The 22328-nt window shown below is 44.6% G+C and overlaps 1 protein-coding gene and 1 long non-coding RNA gene across 2 annotated transcripts; one reads left to right on the top strand and one right to left on the bottom strand.

Annotated features, from left to right (window-relative positions):
- Positions 1 to 1081: 1081 nt before the first annotated feature.
- Positions 1082 to 19025, bottom strand: NEU3 (neuraminidase 3). The gene is made up of 3 exons (XM_002708504.5): positions 18674 to 19025; positions 12339 to 12550; positions 1082 to 7260 (listed from the first exon to the last, which is right to left on the bottom strand). Exons 1-3 carry the CDS (start codon positions 18735 to 18737, stop codon positions 6181 to 6183), a joined length of 1356 nt encoding a protein of 451 aa, XP_002708550.3. The 5' UTR covers positions 18738 to 19025; the 3' UTR covers positions 1082 to 6180.
- Positions 19010 to 21648, top strand: LOC138849967 (uncharacterized). Its single transcript, XR_011389301.1, has 2 exons — positions 19010 to 19199; positions 19292 to 21648. It is a non-coding gene; the product is annotated as an uncharacterized lncRNA (long non-coding RNA).
- Positions 21649 to 22328: the final 680 nt, after the last annotated feature.

The following is a 22328-nucleotide window of genomic DNA, read 5'->3' as shown; positions in this document are numbered from 1 at the left end:
CTTAATAATCTCAGTGGTCTAGTCTAGTCTCGGTAGTCTCAGTACTTATTTCGCCATGTTGTGGGAGACAGGCCCTACTCCCCACATTAAACAATCTAGTAAAATGTGCAAAAATAAAATAGATCATGAGATTTCTTTTTTAATTGTATAATTATTAAAAAATTTTTATTTATTTTCATTCTATTTGAAAGGCAGAGAGAAATTGGCAGACAGAGATTTTCCATCTGATGGTTCATTCTTCAAATACCTGCAACAGCCAGGGGTGAACCAGGCCAAAGTCAGGAGACTGAAACTCCGTCCAGGGCTGCTCAAATACATGGTAGGGACCCATGTATTTGAGCCATCACCTGCTGCCTCTCAGGGTATGCATTAGCAGGAAGCTGGATCAGAAGCAGAGTAGCCAAGACTTGAACCAAACACTCCAATATGAGATGCAAATATCCCAAGAGGTGACTTAACTCTGACACCAATTTCATGCCCTACAAAACTATTTTTAAGAGACAAACTAGCTGGGGCCGGTGCTGTGGCATAGTAGGTAAAGCCACCACCTGCAATGCCAGCATCCTGTGTGGATTCTGGTTTGAGTCCTGGCTGCTCCACTTCCAATCCAACTTTCTGCTATAGCCTGGGAAAGCAGTGGAAGATGGCCCAAGTCCTTGGGCCCTTGCACCCGCATGGGAGACCTGGAAGAAGTTCCTGGCTCTTGGCTTCAGATCAGCATGCCTCCGGCCATTGCGGCCACTTGGCAAGTAGGCCAGCAATGGAAGACACCCCCCCACCCCCGCCTCTTCTCTGTGTAACTCTTTCAAATAAATAAATAAATCTTAAAAAAAAAAAAAAAAAGCTCACAACATCATGCTGCCACATCAGTCACGGTAATCCCTGACCTGCCTGTCTTATCAGATAACTATGTTCAAACAATAATGTGCAAAAGTACAAAGAATTATTATTAATAAAGCTTTCTGAAAACAAAAGTTCTTATGAAAAGAAGAAATTGCTTCAAATGCATTTTTTGAAAGAAGCTGGAAACAAACTAGATATTAGGACCATAATCAGCTCTCAGTTTAACAACAGACACTAGTCACCAGAATCAAGCTCTTTATTTATCTTTCATGTTTCAAAGAGTGGCAGGAGTTGCATGGCACAGAGAGTATTTGTAACACTGGGCATCACAGAGCAGACACACAGCACACTGAGCCACAGTATCTCTACTGAAGTCCTACATGAGAGGCAATTGTAGAAAACCCACTCGAGGGCAGAGGGGACATGGCAGTGAAATGCCATGAAGGAATGCCTTTGGGCTTGGGGCATCTTCCACAGGACATCTAGACAGAGTCAAGCCTAAACCAGAATTAAAGCCCATTTCCAGGCAGTGCTATGACCAGGGAGCTGGCAGCAGACAACACTCATTCAGAGTGAGTGCAAAGAGGTCTCAAATGATTTGCAATCCAGGAGGCAACATCTTCCACCCTGGGGCAGAGCTTCCCTGGCCTCCTCCATATGCTCCACAAGGCCAAGCACTGTTGATGCATTCATTCATTCAGCAGAGCTTTATTGCTACCTACTCTGCATCAGGCCCTATGCTGGTTACAGAGGACACAGAGAGGAATCAGACACAGTCCTTACCTTCAGGGAATTCAGGATAGGATAGAAAAAGCATATATTTATAGGTAAGCCATTGGTAAAAAGATAAAAAGGACATAGAGAGACATCTACAGCCCAGCAGAGGCCCAGAGGGCACAACACAGACAATAACACAGGTAGTCTGTGGTAAGGCTCAAGGGGGAACTCAGACCATGAACCTTGGCAGCAAAAAGAATGACACAACATCTATCTGAATAATGTAGTGGGAAAACTTGGGGAGTACTGGAGAAGAGGGAACAGCCTAATCTGCCAAAGTGGAGATATCAAATCCTACAGGGGCTGTGGTTTGGATATCAGTCTGGGGGTGTCCCAAAGACCCCTGTATTAAAGGCTTGTCCTCAGGTCAGTGCTACTGGGGGGTGGCAGAAACTTCAGCAGGTGGGGCCTAGTAAGTCCTCAGGTGTCTGGGGGTGTGTCCTCAGAAGGTAGTTCTCACCAGAGGGCTGTTATAAAGCCTGAGCTTGGGTCCAACCTGTCTTCTCTGCTTCCTGGATATGATCCTTCCTTCCCATGCACCCCACCATTGCACCCAAACCCTGACTAGAACCAAAGTCTGCATCATGCTCTTTGGACTTTCAGCCTCTCAAACTGTGAACTAAATAAACCTTCCTTTGCTTTTTAAGTAGATTTTCTCAGGTATCTTGTTGTAGTAACAAAAAGCTGACTAATATGACTGCCCTTGGTAGAAGACTGTGGGCTCAGGTGGACTTCTATAGGTCGTCTGTGCTTCCCAACAGGCAGGGTAAGTTTCTTACCTCTAACTGTAGCTGCATGATATTCTGTGGCTGAGGGGAAACTGATGATCATGAGAAACAGGTCCAGATAAAAGTACCCAAACAACAAGGGCCTGAGGTAATTATTGGGAGCTGAGGAGGTGAGGAGCATGAGCAGAGCCAGAAGGTTCAATGGATAGGAAGTTGGTCTGGGTAGATACCAGCAGCAAGAGGCCCCTAACCATACTTTCCTGCACTGTCAACGGTGGGCCATCTGTGCTGTATGGATTCATTCTAAACACACAAAGGGAAGAGTGGGAAGCTTCAGAAGGCAAAGAACCATAGTCCATAATAATCCTTTCTTCATGCTTGTATAGACTATTGGCTTCCCATGAGCTTTCTTCTTTTCTTCACAGCTGCCATCACCTGCCTTGTCTTTCCTACTCTACCAGTCTGAAAGTGGCTGAAATGGGCTCAGGGGACCAGTATCATGTATAGGTCCCAGGGCCCTGGAGGTCTTGGTGATTGATACAAAAAGAGTTGGAGTGCCTAAAGCTGTCTTTGTTGGCCACCTGGAACATGGGCAAGTTGAGCTAGCTACAAGTTACAGGGTTGGGTAGGACTCCTTCTGCAGACTAAGCTGCTGGCCTGTCCACGTCTCTCCCTTTTCACAGATATCAGGGAACAGCTCCAGCCTGTTGTCACTTGTTCTCCACAGCAGCTGCCACCTATGCCATATCTTTAGCCTAACACTCATGTCTGTGTTACTCTCCCTTTGCTGACAGGTGCCAGGATTCCTATCCACCATTCTTGCCTCACAGCTGCCATCACCCATCCTGTTCTCACTCTAGTCCTAATTCTTGATTTCAGCTATGTCCCCAACCCTCTTTTCTTACTATCCTTAAAATAAATTAATAGACTCTTTCCCATTAATAGTTTTACTGCTAAATGCTAAGGAGAAACAAACATGAGTCAAATGGAAAGGAGTTAGGAGAAGGAAATTTAGAGACATGGGTGTCTCCTGAGTTCTGGATTTGAAATCTGGTTCACACTGGCATGTGACTGAGGTCCTGGGCTGGCGCTGTGGCTCAATAGGCTAATCCTCCACTTGCGGCGCCGGCACACCGGGTTCTAGTCCTGGTCGGGGCACCGGATTCTGTCCCGGTTGCCCCTCTTCCAGGCCAGCTCTCTGCTGTGGCCAGGGAGTGCAGTGGAGGATGGCCCAAGTGCTTGGGCCCTGCACCCCATAGGAGACCAGGAGAAAACACCTGGCTCCTGCCTTCGGATCAGCGCGATGTGCCAGCCACAGCGCGCCGGCCACAGCAGCCATTGGAGGGTGAACCAACAGCAAAAGGAAGACCTTTCTCTCTGTCTCTCACTGTCCACTCTGCCTGTCAAAAAAAAAAAAAAAAAAAAAAAAGAGTGACTGAGGTCCTTCCCTGACTCCCTTCTTGGAGAGTCCTAAGGAAGTCTTTATATTCTCATTCTCTTAACCTTTCTTTTGCCCTGGTTAAAGAGCATAGCCATCATCCCTATTTCAATCTACTTGGGGTACAGTGCTCAGGAAAACTTTACTGAGTAAAGAGTCGCTACCCTTCAGAAGAAAGCTGCCCTTTTAATCCCTCCTTTCCCCAGTTCCTCCCTGCATCACCAGCTCTGCCCACCACTAGGCCCCTGCTGCCCTCCATTTGCCAACATGATATGGAGGTCTTCCCTGACAGTGGGCTTCACATAGGAAGTAGAGGGAAGTATTTATCCATTAATTCATCCACCAATTGGAAGGTTCTGTGTGTTAGGCTAAATGTAAACATCCTTTAGCAAGCAATGGGGAAGCACAAATGACTGTGGACCAAGGAATGACAATAGAAACTACTTTGCATTATGCACAGCTACTTAAGAAATATTTGGATTAACGTACACATAAGTGAATGGATGATCTTGTGAATTGGGGAGATTATTTTAGCAAATGTATGAGAAACTAAGGGAATTTATAAAAGCCACTCTAAGGGCTAGCGCTGTGGCATAGCAGGTAAAACTGCTGCCTGTCATGCCAGCATCCCATGTGGGCACCAGTTCAAGTCCCAGCTGCTCCACTTCCAATCCAGCTCCTTGCTAATGTGCCAGGGAAAGCAGTGGAAGATGTCCCAAGTCCTTGGGCCCCTGCACACATGTGGGAGACATGGAAGAAGCTTCAGGCTCCTGGCTTTGCATTGGTCCAGCTCTGGCCATTGCAGCCACTTGGGGAGTGAACCAGCAGATGGAAGACCTCTCTCTCTCTGCCTCTTTCTCTCTGTAACTCTTTCAAATAAATAAATAAATAAATAAATATTTTTAAAAAGCCACTCTAAAATATGGACTTAAACAATATGCCAAAGTAGGGAAAGTTAACCTCTACTTTTCACCCTGTAGGACTGTCTTTCACCTGACTGGTGCAAGTCCAAACCCTAGCCCCTTTAGCTGCATTCTATGACTAAGATTTGCTCACCATGGTCATTACCCAGCACCAAAAATACTGATACCAATTTAAGGCATTAACCTCCTAAAATGTGACAAACAATAAATCGTGATAGAATTTATGCCACAGTAAGTCTATGGGGGGATACAATCTAAGATAGGAGAATTCTGGTATCATCTGAGAGACCCAACACCAGCTAAGTTCAGCCCCAAAACTCTTAGAGAAGCTTCTCCATTTCACAAGTAGGCTCAAACAAATAGGATTGATATAGAAGCTTGGGAATCCAGAGACCTACTTAAATGGAGAAGACCTCCTCAGCTGGAAAAGGCGTGGCTAGCCCAGAACAGCATTCTGAGAAAGAGAAACCCAGGGGAAACCCAGCAGCCTACACAAGCCCCTTGGCTGATGAATCCAGGCTTACTGAAGATGCAACTAAGCCAATGCTATCAGGAGCTACCATCACCCCAACTTATAGCCCAACATCTACAAACCATCCCACAAGCTGCATTTGTCTTCTTGAATTTTCTTCTTCTTCTAATCCCTTAAACTGTGGGCTCCTTGAGGGTAGAGACTGCTAAGTTTTGTCCACTGTTTAAAAGTCTTAACCCATATCCTTTTCCTTTCAGGAACCATCCTAATAAATAAACTCCAGGCTCATTTTTGATCATCATAATGACATCAGAAGCAATAAACATCATTATTAAGGACTACTGATAATGAACTTCTTGTTTTTCTTCCTGGGAAATGCTGCTTTCTGGATGAGAAAGAGAAGGTTGAGCAGAGTTGCACGGCTAGAGAAGGTAGGTGACCTCATGATTCTACTGTTTCACCTAATTACTCTAGGATAGAGTTTTGAGCATGATTAGGAGGGTGTGATGCTTTTCTTATGAGAAATGGAGGAAGACATCCAGATCATCCTTTTTTCCATGTCGTCTGCTTATAACCTCACATTCAGTGAGGGGCGAATCAATTGAAAAGGTAAGTCCTCTGTGTTCTACTTTGGGATCTGAATTCTTTATGGATCCAGAACTTGAAGCATGTTTTTAGGGATGGATGGGAAGACAAAAAAAATCACAAAACCAATACAGATGGAAACCTGAGGTCCACAGAGTTCGACTGACATTTCCAAGGTCCTAAAACAAGCCAGTGACAGAGCCAGGACTACATCAAAGTCTGCCAACTCTCAGTTCAGTGCTCTTTCCACTGCAGTAGCTAGCTATGGCAAAATTTTCATTTTGCCCTTTGTAAGAGGAGAAATGAAAAAAAGTTAGCAGAATATTAACTTCTTTGCTTTATAGGCTTCAGTAACCTCTGTTGTTCTCATTGTGGCTGTCATCCCCTTCCATAGAAAGTTGGAGCATAAGCCAATTAGTCTTGAATTAACTCAGGTTCCCTATCAGGGCTGGTGTAATCCCCCTGCATGTGGCTCAGGATCTCTCGGTCTGTAAACAGGCGGAAAGCAATCTGCTCACACTCCCGCTTGATCCCACACTCAAACAAACATGCAAGCAAGCCCTCCTCCTCCAGAACAGCCAGATCAGAGTAGCCACAGGGTCCACAGTGCAAGATCCAGGGTTGGGACCAGCAGGCAGTGTCCAAGGGGTTCTGGTTGAGGTAGATGCCTAGGTTGACCCTCCGTTTCTTACTGGTAGGGTGTGAATACAACAGCCATGACTCTGCCAGCTGTCCAGCTTCCTCCTTCAGCCTCAGTGAACTGTCAAGCAGAGGGCTCTTTTGAATGGTGGGAGTACCTTTGCCACTAGGGATCTGGCTCCTATGTGAGATCTCTGGAGACCTGAAACTCACCACACTGCCTTGGCAGCCATGTGGGGGTTCACAGAGTTGTGGGCTCAAGACCTGTCTCTGAAAGCATTCACCATGGTCAGTGCTCAGAGCCTCTGCCCGGCATCTGTTGGGTGTTCGGGCACTGCAATAGAGCACAGTTTGTCCATCCTTCCTAGTTACCTCTGCCACTTGACACTCCACTGTCACCATGGGCCTAATGAAACTGCCATGGTGCCATGTGCTCCCTAGGTCATCACTGTAAATCATCAGGGAATGAGGTCTGGTTTTGCATGGTAGCCGGAAGCAATGGAACCAATGAGGGATATAGTAGGCGTATGCAGGGATGACCAGCCTCCCTGATTGTAGCTGGATACCATGACCTGGGCCCACAGCAAATGTGGCCCAGTGCTTCACCTCTGAGCCAATGACCTCCTCAGTCAAGTCCCTCACCTCACTCCACGAACATCCAGCATCCTGACTGCAGATGAAGCAAAGGCGGGCAGCATTCCTGCCTGACACAATCTGTTCACGCTCGGTGACATGACCCTGCACACAGATAAAGAATAGGTACACGTGACCACTCTTCTGCTCCCACACAGGACAGGGGTTCATGGTTCGATGCCCAGGTAATGTGGCTTCCATCAGTGGCTTCAGGGGACCCCACTAGACAAGGGGAAAGAAAGAAAAAAAAAAAAAGAGGAGGTGTGAGATACTAATAGGAAGTTCATTAATAGTTCATTAAAAGCATTAGGGCCCTGGCAGATGTTTGGCATAAATGTTATGACACTAGTTGGGATACCCACATCCCATATTGTAGTCACTGGGTTCAAGTCCTGGCTTTGGGTCCTGATTTAAGCTTCCTGACAATGTGTACCATGGGAGGCAGTGGTGATAGCTCAAGAACTTGACTTCCTGCCACCCATGTGGAAAGAAACCTGGATGGAGGCCCAGCTCCTGGTTTTGGCCAAGCCCAGACCCAGTCACTGTAGGTATTTGGGAAATTGAACCAGTGGATGGGAGCTCTCCACATCTGTCTCTCTTCCCTCCCTCTACCTATCAAATAAAATTTTAAATTTTTCAAAAATTATGGTACACAAATGTTTTATTTTCAGTACCTGGCACATGATAGTAGCTAAATACTTTTTATAAAATACAAAAAGAAAAGGAAAGAAAGAAGGAAGAAAAGATGGAAGGAAGGGAGAGAAAGAAAGGAAGGGAGAAAGAGAGGAAGGGAGGGAGGGAGGGAGGGAAGGAGAGAGGGAAGGAGGAGAAAGAAACAGAAACAAAGACAGAGGAAGACATTTCCTTTCATATACATATTTGATGATATGAAAATACTTCCATAATATACTACTGAATAAACAAAGCAAAATAGGAAACAGTATGTAGTATGATTGTTTTTACATAAGAAATGTAGAAGAAAGGAACTTCTAGTTACAACAAACTAAGTAATTGGACCAACCCTTCCACTGAGAACTAGAAAGAATATATGAAATATTAAAACAAAAAAATGTATGTTTGAAAACACCAGAGAGAAAATAAGGCAATGATGAATTATAGTCCAAGAACTAAGAGCTCATTCATATTAGCCTGCTGTTTCAACTCCCTTTTCCCATAATAATCCCTACTGATTCTCAAAGATGTCACTGAAATGTTGAGAAGCCGAGTGATCCATTTGATAACCTTTTGAGGGTAGGAGGACAAAAAACAAGGCCCTGGTAAATGCTACATGATTTGAGATGAAGCCTTAAAGGGCTAAATCCTAGGAATAAGGATGGGACCAAAGCAGACCAGCCCCCTCAACAAGCACTCTAGCAAACTTGCTGGCATTATCTACTGCTGTGAATATATGCACCTGCGATGCCTCAGGAGCTCCATTCCTAAATCTATATCTAACCAAAATACACACCCATAGTACCAAAAATGCATACAAGAATATGCAGAGCAGAATTATCTCTACTCGTAATAATTAACCCAAATAGCCAACAACAGTAGAATAGATCAGTCGTGATATACTCATACGATGAAATTCATTCAACAATGAAAATTAACAAATTAGATATATACAACAATTTTGACAAACTGCAAGATACCAAACAAAAGAAGTCAGTCAGAAAAAACATATAGATTAAAAATAAGCAAAACTAAACTCTACAGCTATACATTAGCATAGTGATTACCTCTGGGAAGGAAACAGGGGCCATAGATAAGCTTCTCAGGCGCCAGCAGCATTCTGTTTCGTGGGATACTGCTAGTGAACTTAGCAGTGTGTTCACTACGATGGCTTTGTCATAATTCACTGAGCTCACATGCACGTTTTGTGTGTCTGACATTTATGTTTTATGCAAATGTTATTAATTCACATTTTAAAAGTTCCAGAAAGGACTATTCAGAAGATATATTTTTCTTTGCTTCTGTATGAAAGACACCCAAGAAACAATAGACACAGTCTATAGGAGGCAGGGAAATGGGAATAGGATATACAGTCATTTCTGTATCTGCAGGGGATTGGTTCTAGGACACCTCCGCCCCCATCCCATGGATACCAAAATCTTAAAAATGGTTAACATATGGGGCCGGCACTGTAGCATGCTTCCTCGTGCAGTGCCAGCATCCCATATGAGTGCTGGTTCATGTCCTGGCTGCTCCTCTTCCAATCCAGCTCTCTGCTTATAGCCTGGGAAAGCAGTAGAAGATGGCCCAAGTATTGGAACCCTGCACCTGTGTGAGAGACCTGGAAGAAGCTCCTGGCTTCAGATCAGCCCAACTCCATTTGGGGAGTGAACCAACCAATGGAAAACCTTTCTCTTTCTCTCCCTCTCTCTGTCTGTAACTCTACCTCTCAAATAAATAAATAAAATCTTTTTAAAAATGATTAAGATGGTAAATTTTATGTTAGATACATTTTTCCACAATTAAAAAGTGAAGGTTTTTAACTGACTTGCTACACAGTATTTAAGATAGATTTAAGATAGTAAATTTTATGTTAGATATATCTTTCCACAACTTAAAAATTTTAACAACAAAATATAAAAAAAAAAAAAACTTGGAGGTTTTTTTAACTGACCTTCTATACAGTATTAATCAACTGTGTAATGAAGCTCCCCAGAAAGTAAATGCCATTTTGTATCAGGCTTAATACAAAGATACAAGATGGAATAATCCACATCACTGCTGAGATGGTCTATCTGTCCTTGAGGTCTAAAGTCCAATTCTGAGTTATCACACTTTGAATATGGACACTGACATCCGTGACTAGATCCCAAGAACATTAATCACAACTCAGGACTGTGGCCTAAGTCACTAGAACTGTAACTGTTTAGCCCAGAATACAGAAGACTTATTGGGTACGAACTCTGCTTCCAGATATCTCAGAAAGCTGTTCCATGGGACTTTATCTGCACTATGTACAGACTAACTTGATAGCCCCAGAAGGTAGAACAAGACCAACGTGTAATTATAGAGAAGCAGAGATTATCTCATTTAATTAAAAAAAAAAAAGGCAGGTATAGGTTAAGCTGCAGTTTGGGATGCCTGCATCCTATATTAAGAGTGACTGGGATTGAGTTCCATCTCTGCTTCCAATCCAGCTTCCTGCTAATGTGCAGGCAGCATATATTGGCCCAAGCACATGGGAGACTCAGGTGGAATTCTTGGTTCCTGGCTTTGGTCTGGTTTAGCACTGGTTCTTACAGGTATTAGGGGAGTGAATCAGCAGATGGAAGCATGTTCTCTTGTTCTGCCTTAAAAAAAAAGAAAGACCTATATGCCACTAGATTCTGTTCCTTGTTTAAACGTTTCTACAGTCAGATCTTTTATGAAAAGTGACTGATGTTGAATTGTTATTCTGTAATTTGTTATTAATTACATTTTACATGTGATATAACAGGAAGTATACAAGGTCACACAACCAGTAACTGGTAGGTCTTAGACTGACTCCAAAATCATGCTCTTAACCACTGCTAAGCTATTAGTAACTACCAGTGAAATACAGAGGATTTCTGTGTTGAGAATCAGAAAGAAGTTTGGCTAATGAGTCTTCTCAAGATTCTACAGGCTGGCGCCGCGGCTCACTAGGCTAATCCTCTGCCTGCGGCGCCGGCACCCGGGGTTCTAGTCCTGGTCGGGGGGCTGGATTCTGTCCCGGTTGTTCCTCTTCCAGTCCAGCTCTCTGCTGTGGCCCGGGAGTACAGTGGAGGATGGCCCAAGTCCTTGGGCTCTGCACCCGCATAGGAGACTAGGAGGAAGCACCTGGCTCCTGCCATCGGATCGGCACAGCGTGCCAGCCGTAGTGGCCATCTTGGGGGGGTGAACCAATAGAAAAAGGAAGAAAGACCTTTCTCTCTCTCTGTCTAACTCTGCCTGTCAAAAAAAAAAAAAATCTACAATCAAGTAAATCAAAGAATGAGCATAAATAAAATAAACAAGCAAGAATGAATTAAAGTGGACGTTCTTGTGAATGTATGGCTACTTGGTAGTGAGGTTATGTATAGATGTGGTTTGTTAGAAAGAAAGTGAGGTAACATGACCAGAGGGAACACCTGCTTAGAGGACATGAAAGAGCCAGAACTCCAAGCTCCAGGGGTTGCAGGGCTGAGCCTCTGTGGAAGGCAGTTACTCAAACAGAAGTCAGGGCCTGGGAAACCGCAGGGAAAAGCAGGAGTTGGAAATTCCCTGAATGAAAAATGTCCCCATTGGGAAATGTGAACCAATGTCATCAAGAGAGAGGACAGGGGCTGCTGGCAAGGCCTGCATTCAACAGAATAGCATTTGTACCATGGCAGCAGAATGCATTCATTGCAAAGCTTTAATGGTGTGATTTCAGACATCTGTAGGTAGAAAAGCAGGGCAAGTTAGGGGGGATTAAAGTGCCTATTACAAAGGTATATATAGAAAGAGATAGAGATACAGCTATATATATTTTACAAAACCACTATCTCATTTGATCTTCACTTCAGCCAGCTCTGGGAGAGAGGAAAGCAACAATAGGAAACAACATGAGATTTGAAATAACCCTGCAGCTCCCAGACCAACAGCAGTCACCATTCTTTCTCCACTACAAATACAGTACAAATATACTACTTAAGGGCAAGAGCTCCAACTCCAGGTCTGCCACTCATCAGATGTTATGCCCAAAGCAAGTTACTTAATTTTCAGGCCCAGTTTCCTCCTGTGAAATGGGGATACTAACATGGACCTCTCCTAAAGCATTCAGCAGTGGAAGCCACAGTGTGGTCGTCACTGTCATTCTTTTGTCATTGACTAAATGAACACATTACTTACCTCTTGGAGCACAAGGATCCCTCACCAGCAAAACTGAACTAGCAATGCTTACTTCCCTGGGTGATTTACAAAGGTTAGCGGCAATATAAATGGAAAGCAATCTCATGTTAGCTGAATCTGAGTGGACCATGGAAGCCTCTGGAAATTGAGACTGAGTTTGAAGTGTGCTCCTACTTTTGCATTTTAACTGCATGACCTTGACTGAATGATAACCCCTCAGAGCCTCAATTTCCTCATTTGTAACACAGGACTTACAATAGATGCATGACACAGAGATGCTGTGAGGATCCAATGTGCACACAACAAGCACTCAACAAGAGCCATTGTTTGTACTGCTTTTTCCTCCAAAAACCTCACACAGGGCTTTTCTTGCACTGAAGGGAAAAAGCACAGACCCTGATGTACTCTGAGCTCTGTGGAAACTGAAGCCCAGGCCCAGATCTGGGATAAGGAGTCACCTGCACCGAATGCCCAGTCCTCAACCCTCGCCTCAGCACCAGGTGGAGAGCATCCTCATCCCTGCTCGTGGAACGCTTCTCTGCAAAGGCCAGGAAGGTGTGGGCAGGGGGGACGTAGAGCAGGGCTGGGATCCGGTAGGTAATCCCTCTCTTGTCTTCCTGCTGGAACAGAGGACTGTTGAAGGAGCACGCTGTCATTTCTTCCATGACCTCTGTAAGGACAGGAGGCAGCTCAATGTGTATGCATACCCAGATGCTGGCCTGCATACCAGGTCTGCTCTATCATTCCACTTCTAGAGAGCACAGGGGAGGCACGGGTGCACCCAAGTATTTATTTTATACAAAGGCAACATCATGGTCTCAACAGCACAAAGCAAACAATATGCATAACAAATCTCTTCTTCAGACTCCAGGGGTATCCTACAGAGCCTGCATCAAGCATGTCTGTATCCAGAGGGGCTCTGCATTTGCCTCTGTCAAACATCCAGGGGTATACCAGCCAGGGATGGTTTTTGATATCAATTTATTGGTGTAAGGTTTCCAGGCCATTCAGGCAATATAAATAAAAATCCAGCTAGATCCCTATGAGTAATGCCTGTGTTTAACAGTTCTCCAGGGAAACCTTTTCCCTGTACTGGAGCCTAAGATCAAATGCAACCTTTTATGTCAGTAGGAAGAGTTCCTACTGTCTACCCTATCAGAGTGTATAGATTATCATGGGACCTAGTTTCACGTAGGGCTCTCAATTCTAACTAGAGTCTAACCCATGCGGACCGGCAGCTTTATTTGCTGTGACAACAGGCCTCTTAACACCCACACTTCTGGGTGAGGGCAGCAAGCATGCAGGGCTGTGGAGGGCAGGTGAAGGAGATGTCTGCTCTGGTGCTCAGTTTGTTCTTGGCTTCAAGTCCCTTAGGATTTCTTACTTTCTGGCAAATTCAGCTACAAGGGGTTCATTATAATTTATCCGTCATTTGACAGCAAAGTCAGCTTGTCACAAAGCTGACAATGAAGGTCTCCCAGTACTCTTCTCAAAGAAAACAGGTGTTCTGCTTCTCTGAGGCCCAAAAAGGAAGTCAAGCAGACAAAACCAAGCTTAGAATTGTTTTTTCCCTCAGACTAACTGTCATCCAAGCCCTACCTTTTTTTTTTAATATTTATTTATTTATTTATTTATTTATTTATTTATTTGAAAGGCAGAGTTACAGAGAGGCAGAGGGCAGCGGCGGTGGGGTTGGGGTTGGGGGTGGGGGTGTCTTCCATTTGGCCGCAATGGCTGGAGCTGTGCTGATCCAAAGCCAGCAGCCAGGAGCTTCTTCTATGTCTCCCATGTGGATGCAGGGGCCCAAGGACTTGGGCCATCTTCTACTGCTTTCCCAGGCCATAGCAGAGAGCTGGATCAGAAGTGGAGCAGCCGGGACTCAAACCGGCACCCATATGGGATGCCAGCACTACAGGTGGCAGTTTTACCTGCTATGCCACAGCGCTCACCCCCAAGCACTATCTTACAAATTATTTAAATGTGATCAGGATGTAAAAACTAGCTTTAAGGCCTTCTTCATTCATTCAATAAATATTTCTAGGTGCCTGAAGGCCATAATGTGGGTGTTGAGGAGATGGAAAGAATCAGAGGTTCCTGCTCTCAAGAAACCCACATCCAGCCAGCATGTGCCTAGCAGGTTAAACTACCACCTGCGATGCCCACATCCCATATGGGTGCCAGGTCTTAGGAGCGCCGATTTAAGATTCGGCTGCTCCACTTCCAATCCAGCTCCTTGCAAATGAACCTGGGAAAGGGGCAGAAGATGGCTCAAGTCCTTGGGCCCTGCATCCATATGACCCAGATGAAGCTCCTGGCTCATGGCTTTGCCCTGGCCCAGCCCTGGCCATTGCAGCCATCTGGGGAATGAACCAGCAGATGGAAGTTGTTTCTATGTATATCTTTCCCTCTCTCTGTAACTCTGGCTTTCAAATAAATAAAACAAATCTTAAAACAACAACAACAACAAAAACTCTGTCTCTCCCTTTCTTTTTGCCACCCTGCCTTTCAAATAAATTATTAAAAAAAAAAAAAAAAAAGCTGTGAGCAGAGATGTGACTGTAGGAGTTCAGCAGAGTACAGGCCTTGGAAAGCTTTGCCACCTTGTTCAGTGTTATCCCACATACAGGGAGTCACTCAAGAGTGTGGACAAAGGAACAGTCTGATCATTTTGGACTGATCTCTCAGGCATCTTTCTGGGCAGTGAACCATGGGACAAAGGTACACTGCTTTTAGTAGAAAGGTACACTGCTGGCTGGCGCCGCGGCTCACTAGGCTAATCCTCCGCCTTGCGGCGCTGGCACACTGGGTTCTAGTCCCGGTCGGGGCACCGGATTCTGTCCCGGTTGCCCCTCTTCCAGGCCAGCTCTCTGCTGTGGCCCGGGAGTGCAGTGGAGGATGGCCCAAGTACTTGGGCCCTGCACCCCATGGGAGAGCAGAAGTACCTGGCTCCTGCCATCGGATCAGCGCGGTGCGCCGGCCGCAGCACGCCGGCCACGGCGGCCATTGGAGGGTGAACCAACAGCAAAGGAAGACCTTTCTCTCTGTCTCTCTCTCTTACTATCCACTCTGCCTGTCAAAAAAAAAAAAAAAAAAAAATTAAAAAAAAAAAAAAGGTACACTGCTACTAGTGATGGTCAAGTCAAGCATCAAGAATCAAGAATTAAGAATCAAAGAATGATTCATTTAGTACTTGTTTCTACCTTAAGAGAGAATTGGAGGCTACAGGGACTGGGGGAAGTGGTTTCATTGCATTCAGAAGAGAGGCCTCCCCTTACTGCAATGCTGGACTGTTAGCACAAGATCACAAGATAGGTGAGGTAGATGGCCTTCTTCACACGATACTACAACATGCCTCATTCCCTCCAGCTGGGCTTTCCTGCCCAGAAAGGTCAGGCTGTCTTTCACGTAAACATCTGGCCCTGAGCCAGGCTGCTGTAATGGTTAACACCGGATTGGGACCAGGCAGGACGACATGCCCTTATGCATGTTCTTTTCTTTTTTTAAAAGATTTATTTATTTTATTTGAAAGAGTTACAGAGAGGAGAGGCAGGCAGAGAGAGAGAGAGAGGGAGAGAGAGAGAGAGAGGTCTTCATCCACTGGTTCACTCCCCAATTGGCCACAAATGGCTGGAGCACAATGCCCGGAGCTGCACTGATCTGAAGCCAGGAGCCAGGAGTTTCTCCCAGGTCTCCCACGTGGGTGCAGGGCACCAAGGACTTGGGCCATCTTCTACTGCTTTCCCAGGACATAGCAGAGAGCTGGATCAGAAGTGGAGCTGTCAGGACTCAAAGTGGCACCCATATGAGATGCTGGCATTGCAGGCAGTGGCTTAACCCACTACACCACAGCACCAGCCCCATGCATGTTCTTTAACTTCTTTCTGCTTCAGGATCCTCGCCTATAAAATCCAGTAGAGTGGCTGACAGAATTAACAGCTTTAAGAAGCTGTTATAAGTCCTATGACATAGCATGAGAACAATATGACAATTATTTAGACTATCAAGCACTACATATTCTAGTTTTATTTCTTGACTCTTGTGAGTGATAACAAAAATACAGTCATGGAGGCTGGCGCTGTGGCATAGTAGTTTGGGCCTCCGTCTGCAATGCGGCATCCCAAATGGGCAAGGGTTCAAGTCCCAATTGTTCTACTTCCAATCCAGCTCCCTGCTGGTAGCATGGGAAGGCAATGGAAGATGGCCCAAGTCCTTGGGCTCCTGCACCCACGTGTTAGACCCAGAAGCAGCTCCTGGCTCCTGGCTTCAGATCAGCCCTGCTCCAGCTGTTGTGGTTATTTGGGGAGTGAACCAGCAGATGGAAGACCTATCTGTCTCTCCCTCTGTCTGTAAGTCTGCCTCTCAAATAAATAAATAAATCTTTAAAAAAAAAAAAAAGTACAGTTATATGTCACATAACCGTGGGCCACACACACACAATGATAGTCCCATAATACTAGAGTGGAGGGCCGGTGCCACGGCTCACTAGGCTAATCCTCTGCCTTGCGGCGCCGGCACACCGGGTTCTAGTCCCAGTCGGGGCGCTGGATTCTGTCCCAGTTGCCCCTCTTCCAGGCCAGCTCTCTGCTGTGGCCAGGGAGTGCAGTGGAGGATGGCCCAAGTGCTTGGGCCCTGCACCCCATGGGAGACCAGGATAAGTACCTGGCTCCTGGCTCCTGCCATCGGATCAGCGCAGTGCGCCGGCTGCAGTGCACCAGCCACGGCGGCCATTGGAGGGTGAACCAATGGCAAAGGAAGACCTTTCTCTCTGTCTCTCTCTCTCACTGTCCACGCTGCCTGTCAAAAAAAAAAAAAAAAAAAAAAGAAAAGAAAAAAAGAAAAAAAGAGTGGAGCTGAAAAATTCCCATCACTTAATGATGTCTTGCCATCTTAGCAGCATCATACAATGCATTCATGTGTGTGCTGATGCTGGAGTAAACAAACCTACTGCATTGCTCATCATATAAAATTATGAGTATAGCACATAAAATCACATATAGGACATAATACCTGAAATGATAAAAAAAAAAAAAGACTATGTTACTGGTTTATGTATTTACTGGACTGGACTTTCACTGTTATTTAGGTGTGCTCCCTCTACTTATTAAGAAGAGCTGGCTGTAAAACAGTGTGCAGTGATATACCCACAGTAGCCTTTTATATCTCACATTTACTGACTCTGATTGCATTATTTTCTCTTGTGCTTGTTTTGATTTTGTGTTTTGTTTCTCATGGCCCCAGAAGCAATAGTCTATACAATTTGTATACTCCACATAGCCTAGCTGTGTGGTATGCTCTATCATCTACATCTGTGTAAATATACCCAGTGACAAAATTATCTAACAATGCATTTTTTAGAAGGTAGCCCTATCATTATATGCTTCACTTCTTAAAAGCATTTAAATCCCTCTTTACCTCTGGGAGAGATCATATTTTAAGCTCTTATAAGTGTTCACACTTTTTTTAATGAGTTATACCACACAATTAGTCATCAGCAAGCACATGACTATTTGTTAACATATAGTTCACTAATATACATTAACAGTCCCAGTTCTGCTGGGACTAAGAAGAATGGGACACAGAACAGGCAGGGAGTGGGATGGAAGGAGTAGGGAGATCACTAATGGAGAAGCATAACTTGTCCTAAGGATTGGATTCACAGCCCAGCCCTAGTTCATACCATCTGACCTCGTGCTGGTTACTCAATCTCTCCCTTGCTTGTAAAACATAGATAATACATGCTTAAGAGGATCAACATGAAGAACTACTTCAAAGAGCTTCATAAACTTTAAAGCACTGTATAATAATAGTCTGTAATAATTACAATTTTTGATGTCTTCACAATTGCACTTAGGGCTCTGCTACTGCTCTAACAATTAGTTATTATGTTTATGAATTATGATTATGCTGATCATGTGCAGGACAGTATAACTGGTGGCTTTGGTATTGCCACCCAAACTATTTCATGCAATCATGCGCTGGGAACTAGGGACAGAGAAGAATCGGCTATAGGTCTACTTTGGACTTGTTCATATTGATGAATAATTCAAATTCGTAATTGCTGCTCTATACAATCACCTTCCAATGAAGTCCTGCCTGTCCTCTTGCTGGGAGAGAATATTATGTGGCATGGGCTCTGAAGTCTGACTTGGCTTTGATGCTTATTAGCAAGTCACTTTACCATTGAGCCCCAGTTTCCTCACCTGGAAAATGGGATTAAAACCACCTATTTCAGGCTAAAATCACGATGTAATTCCACACTTCACAGTTTTCCCAGTGAGCCTCCAGTGAAGCCCAGAAGGAGGCTTTTTTCGTTCACTCCTAACAATTAACATTTAGAGAACACCTGCCACGTGGCAGATCTTTGAAGATCCAGGAGTCTAAACCCCTCTTGGTACATTTGGGAAACTCAGGCCCATGGAGGTGGACATTTTTGAATAAGGCTTCTTGATAGCAAAGGCTGGACCCAGTCCCAGGTCTCCCAAATTCCAGCAGCTTAGGGCTCTCTCCACCGCCTACAGACCCCCTCTCTAGTTAGAAGCGTTTCCCCAGTCAGCTCCCCTCCATCTCTGCGATGCTAATTCTAAGGTATAAATCTGGCTTCAGGGGGAAGAACACAAGAAATGAAGCAGCCAAAAATAGTCTCCAGCTGTCAGAACCTAGCTGGCAGGGCGGCTCTGACTCGAAATTCCCTGGCGATTGGATTTCCCAAACGCAGGCAGCGCTGCTCAAACTGTCCCCAGAGCCACAGGGCCCCACTTCCGAGGGAGCCCTCCTGACTCCCTGCTCGGCTCACCTGCCCGGGCCCCTGGCTCCTCGGGCTTTCTGGAGACAGAGCTGGGCGCAACGGGCTCTTCCATGGGCGCAGGGACAAGTCTTCAAGTCTCGGACACCGAAGCTCCGGAGAACCACCCGCACGGAGGCTGGGAGATGAGGGCAGCGCAGCGAGCGACGGGGACAGAGGAGGACAGGGAGAAACACTGAGGACACTGAGAACAGCCCGGAGAAGCGGCGAGCAGGCAGCGACTGAGGGCAGGGCGACAGGGACCCGGAGCCCGACAGGGAGACCAGCGAGGACTGGAGGCCGCGCGGTGGCCGTTGGGACCAGCAGTTGGCTCCCGGCGGGAGCCCGCCCCGCCCCTGGGGCCGGCCCGGCCGTAGCCCCGCCTCGGACGTCCCCCCTCGCTCGCGTCGCCCGCGACGGCGCTTCCATCTATTGGTTGCCGGCGGATAGGTATCACCGCCTAAAACTTCCCTGGACAGCCTGAGAGGCTAGCAAAAGTTCCGAGCTTCAGAAGGAGTTCTACAAAAGGGACCAGAAGGTAGGGAGCACTGCAGAAAAAACAGATTTGTACTGTATATGTAATTTATCTTATATGTGTGTTTACACACCTTTATACGTTTTTGTCATAAGGCACTGAGACCATTCTGTCACGGAAATTAATTCCCTTCTGCCTCCCAAAGCGGAAAAGACTAAGGTCACTTTGTTGGAGCCACCTACAGCGTAAAGGAATCGGGAACACTGATTAAGCGGGGAAGACTTCTTCTAACTTAGAGGACTTCGAAATGAAAACTTTGGTAACTTGGCATGCATGATGGAATTTCGTTGGTGCCCTAAAGAACGAGCTCACAAAAGGGCAGGGTTTTCGCCAAAGAACACAGAAATCAACCAGAATACAACCTGATGTGTTTGTCTTAAAAACAAACCAAAAAAAAAAAAAAAAAAAAACTAACCCGGTAGCAGTGAGCACAAATACTACTACTTCCTCCTAAAAGTATCCAGGGTTCCCTGGAAAAATGTCTGACTTCAGATACACGGAAGAAAAAAAAAATTGTCCCATCATCAAGTAAGGGAGTTATAAAAGGCTATGGGGATTATGTCAAAAGAAGACAAGAACCAACCAGAAGGTGATCCCACTGGCCAAATATGGGAAAATCTGAGCAACAAAAGGAATACTGACTGCAAAAGATCAAAGTAAATGTTAAACTTCATTGACATATGGAGAAAAAAGTCTGTTTGGTTACCACAGGGGTTGCTAAAGAATGAATCAAGCTTTTATTCTGCCTTTACTATACAAACCATATTTCAGGGTAGCCAAATAGTTGATAGGGGAAAGTTCTTTATAAAACAGTTAGCTAATAACTCCCAAAATAATTACAGAATTAGAATTTCATCACTTTGCAACCTATGATTAAATATGAATCTAGACAATAATTATCAATGGCTGCTGAAACCATTTGGTGAAAAGTTGGTACAAAATTTTATAATAGAAGGACAGGGTCCAAATTATGTGAATCATAACACAAGAGAGGCAACAAGATGTGTGGCCTACTGATGAGATGTAGTAAGAACTACATAGCCCCCTTTATTCTTGCTAAAAAATAAGACCTGAATCTCCAGAAGAAAACATGTTAAATGACACCATTAAGATGCAAACAGCCAAATCCTCAACATGGAAAATTCCACAGGAAAAATAACATGATTTCTGAACAAATGGCTAGAAAATATAAAGATTGTAGAAACATAGTATAGACTAAAATAAAAACTCTGAACCTTGTTTGGATTCTAGTTTGGATAAGCCAACTCTAAAAAGACATTGAAATTGGATTTTCTTAAGTAGCAATAATGGTATAGTAGTTATGTTTTAAGAAAATGCAACCATGAATACATTGAGTCCCATATCTTAGTCTCTAACTTCTTTATCTAATAAAAGGAATCAAGACTTCTTGAGAACATGTTGATTCCAGGAATGAAGCAGGGAAAAATACAAGAAAAGTGTGGAATATCTTATGGCACCAGAAAGGAAGAAAGAGCTCACAAAAGGGCAGAATTTTTTCAACACAGGAGCCAAACAGAAGGAGCTCCTAATGGCCAAAGCTTAAACTTTGGATGAGAAAATAAATATTGATAATACTAGATTATAATCTATAGAATAAAGTGAAAAATGAGTCTATATTAATACAGTTGAATAATTTGGAAGGGATATCTCTTCCTTATAGTACAATGCCAATTAATAAACATAGAAAAAGGAAATAGAGGACCACTATTAGCTTCCCTTTAAAGGCCTGGCTAGAGGACTTTAGTTATCCTAACAAGACGACATAGAAAATAGCATCTGTGGACTGGCATGATTCATGGCTGTCTTTCAGTGTTTCATTCCAAGGCTAAGGCTTTGCCATGGTGTCAGTGGATTCTGCTTTCCTGTTGTGATGGACACTGGGAACAAGTCCCAGATTCCCCTTCAGTGAAGTCATGTTGCCTCAGCTGTTGGGAGTACTGTCAGGAGTCTTTAGCTGTCACATTCTTCAGAGATTGCTGCAGCTACAGGAAGCTGCTTCATCCCAAATCATGCTCTTTCCCAGGTTGTCCCAAGTTTAAAACCCAATATCTAATATGAGAACATAAAGGTCTGGCCATTCTGGTCCAACTCAGCTTCAGAGCAACCCACACAGTCAGTTAAGATTGTCAGTGCAGAGCAGACGTTTGACCTAGCAGTTAAGACGCTGCTCAGGATGCTGGATTCCTTATCAAAGCGCCTGGGTTCGAGTCTTAGCCATACTCTGGATTCCAACTTCCTGCTAATACATACATCATCAGCAAGTGATGGCCCATGTACTTCAGTCTCTGCTACCCATGTGGGAGATCTGGATTGAACTCTAGGTTCTCAGTCCCAGCCTGGCCTAGCCCTGGCTGTTGCAGGCATTTGGTGAGTGAATCAGTAGTTGAGAACTCTCTCAAATAAATAAATAAATGAAAAATTTAAAAGAAAAGATTGTCCTTGGGCCTGTATCATATCTCAACTCCCTCTGCCCTGTTAGCATGCATACCTTCCCTTCCACAAGCATTGGTTTCAAGAGTACTACTTCGTAGGCACCTTGCCAAGCTCCATTTTAACTGCTTCCTGGGCAGCCCAATCTGAAACACCTGAATGGCAGTGACTGGGCTATCTGTAGGCTGGCTCCAAATCCTTTAATATATTTTCCACATTCAGAGCACTGGTCTAGGGTCCCTGGTCAGTGTATTAGGGGTCCTCAGAAGAGACCACGTCGGGTCACCTCTCTACACACATGTTTTAACACCAATTTTATTATCCTGAAATGAAAAATTATTTAGTTATATATTTTTAAATTGATGAAATAACACTTTTAAAAGGGAAATAAATGAAACACAATTGTTGACGAATAATATATATTCCTATATATAAATTCTCTACTATGACTACACTAGGCAGTATAATGAAGCAGTCAGATGCTTGTATCTAAACACAGGATCACCATGAATTTGGCAGCTCTGAAAGCAATGCTGAAGAAATCACATAGACTCTCAGTCTTCAAGCATGTCTCTTAGGAAGCAGGTATATTATTACCCAAGGTTCTTACCCTTCAAGTCTGATAATGCTGGTATGTTTTTTATCTCTCCCCAATAGGATTAGACCCATTATCAGGCGGCA

Source organism: Oryctolagus cuniculus, chromosome 1 (genome assembly GCF_964237555.1).
Source record: "Oryctolagus cuniculus chromosome 1, mOryCun1.1, whole genome shotgun sequence".
NCBI lineage: Eukaryota > Metazoa > Chordata > Mammalia > Lagomorpha > Leporidae > Oryctolagus > Oryctolagus cuniculus.
The sequence above is the reverse complement of the archived record's forward strand: the minus strand, read 5'-3'. Positions and strand labels throughout refer to the sequence as shown.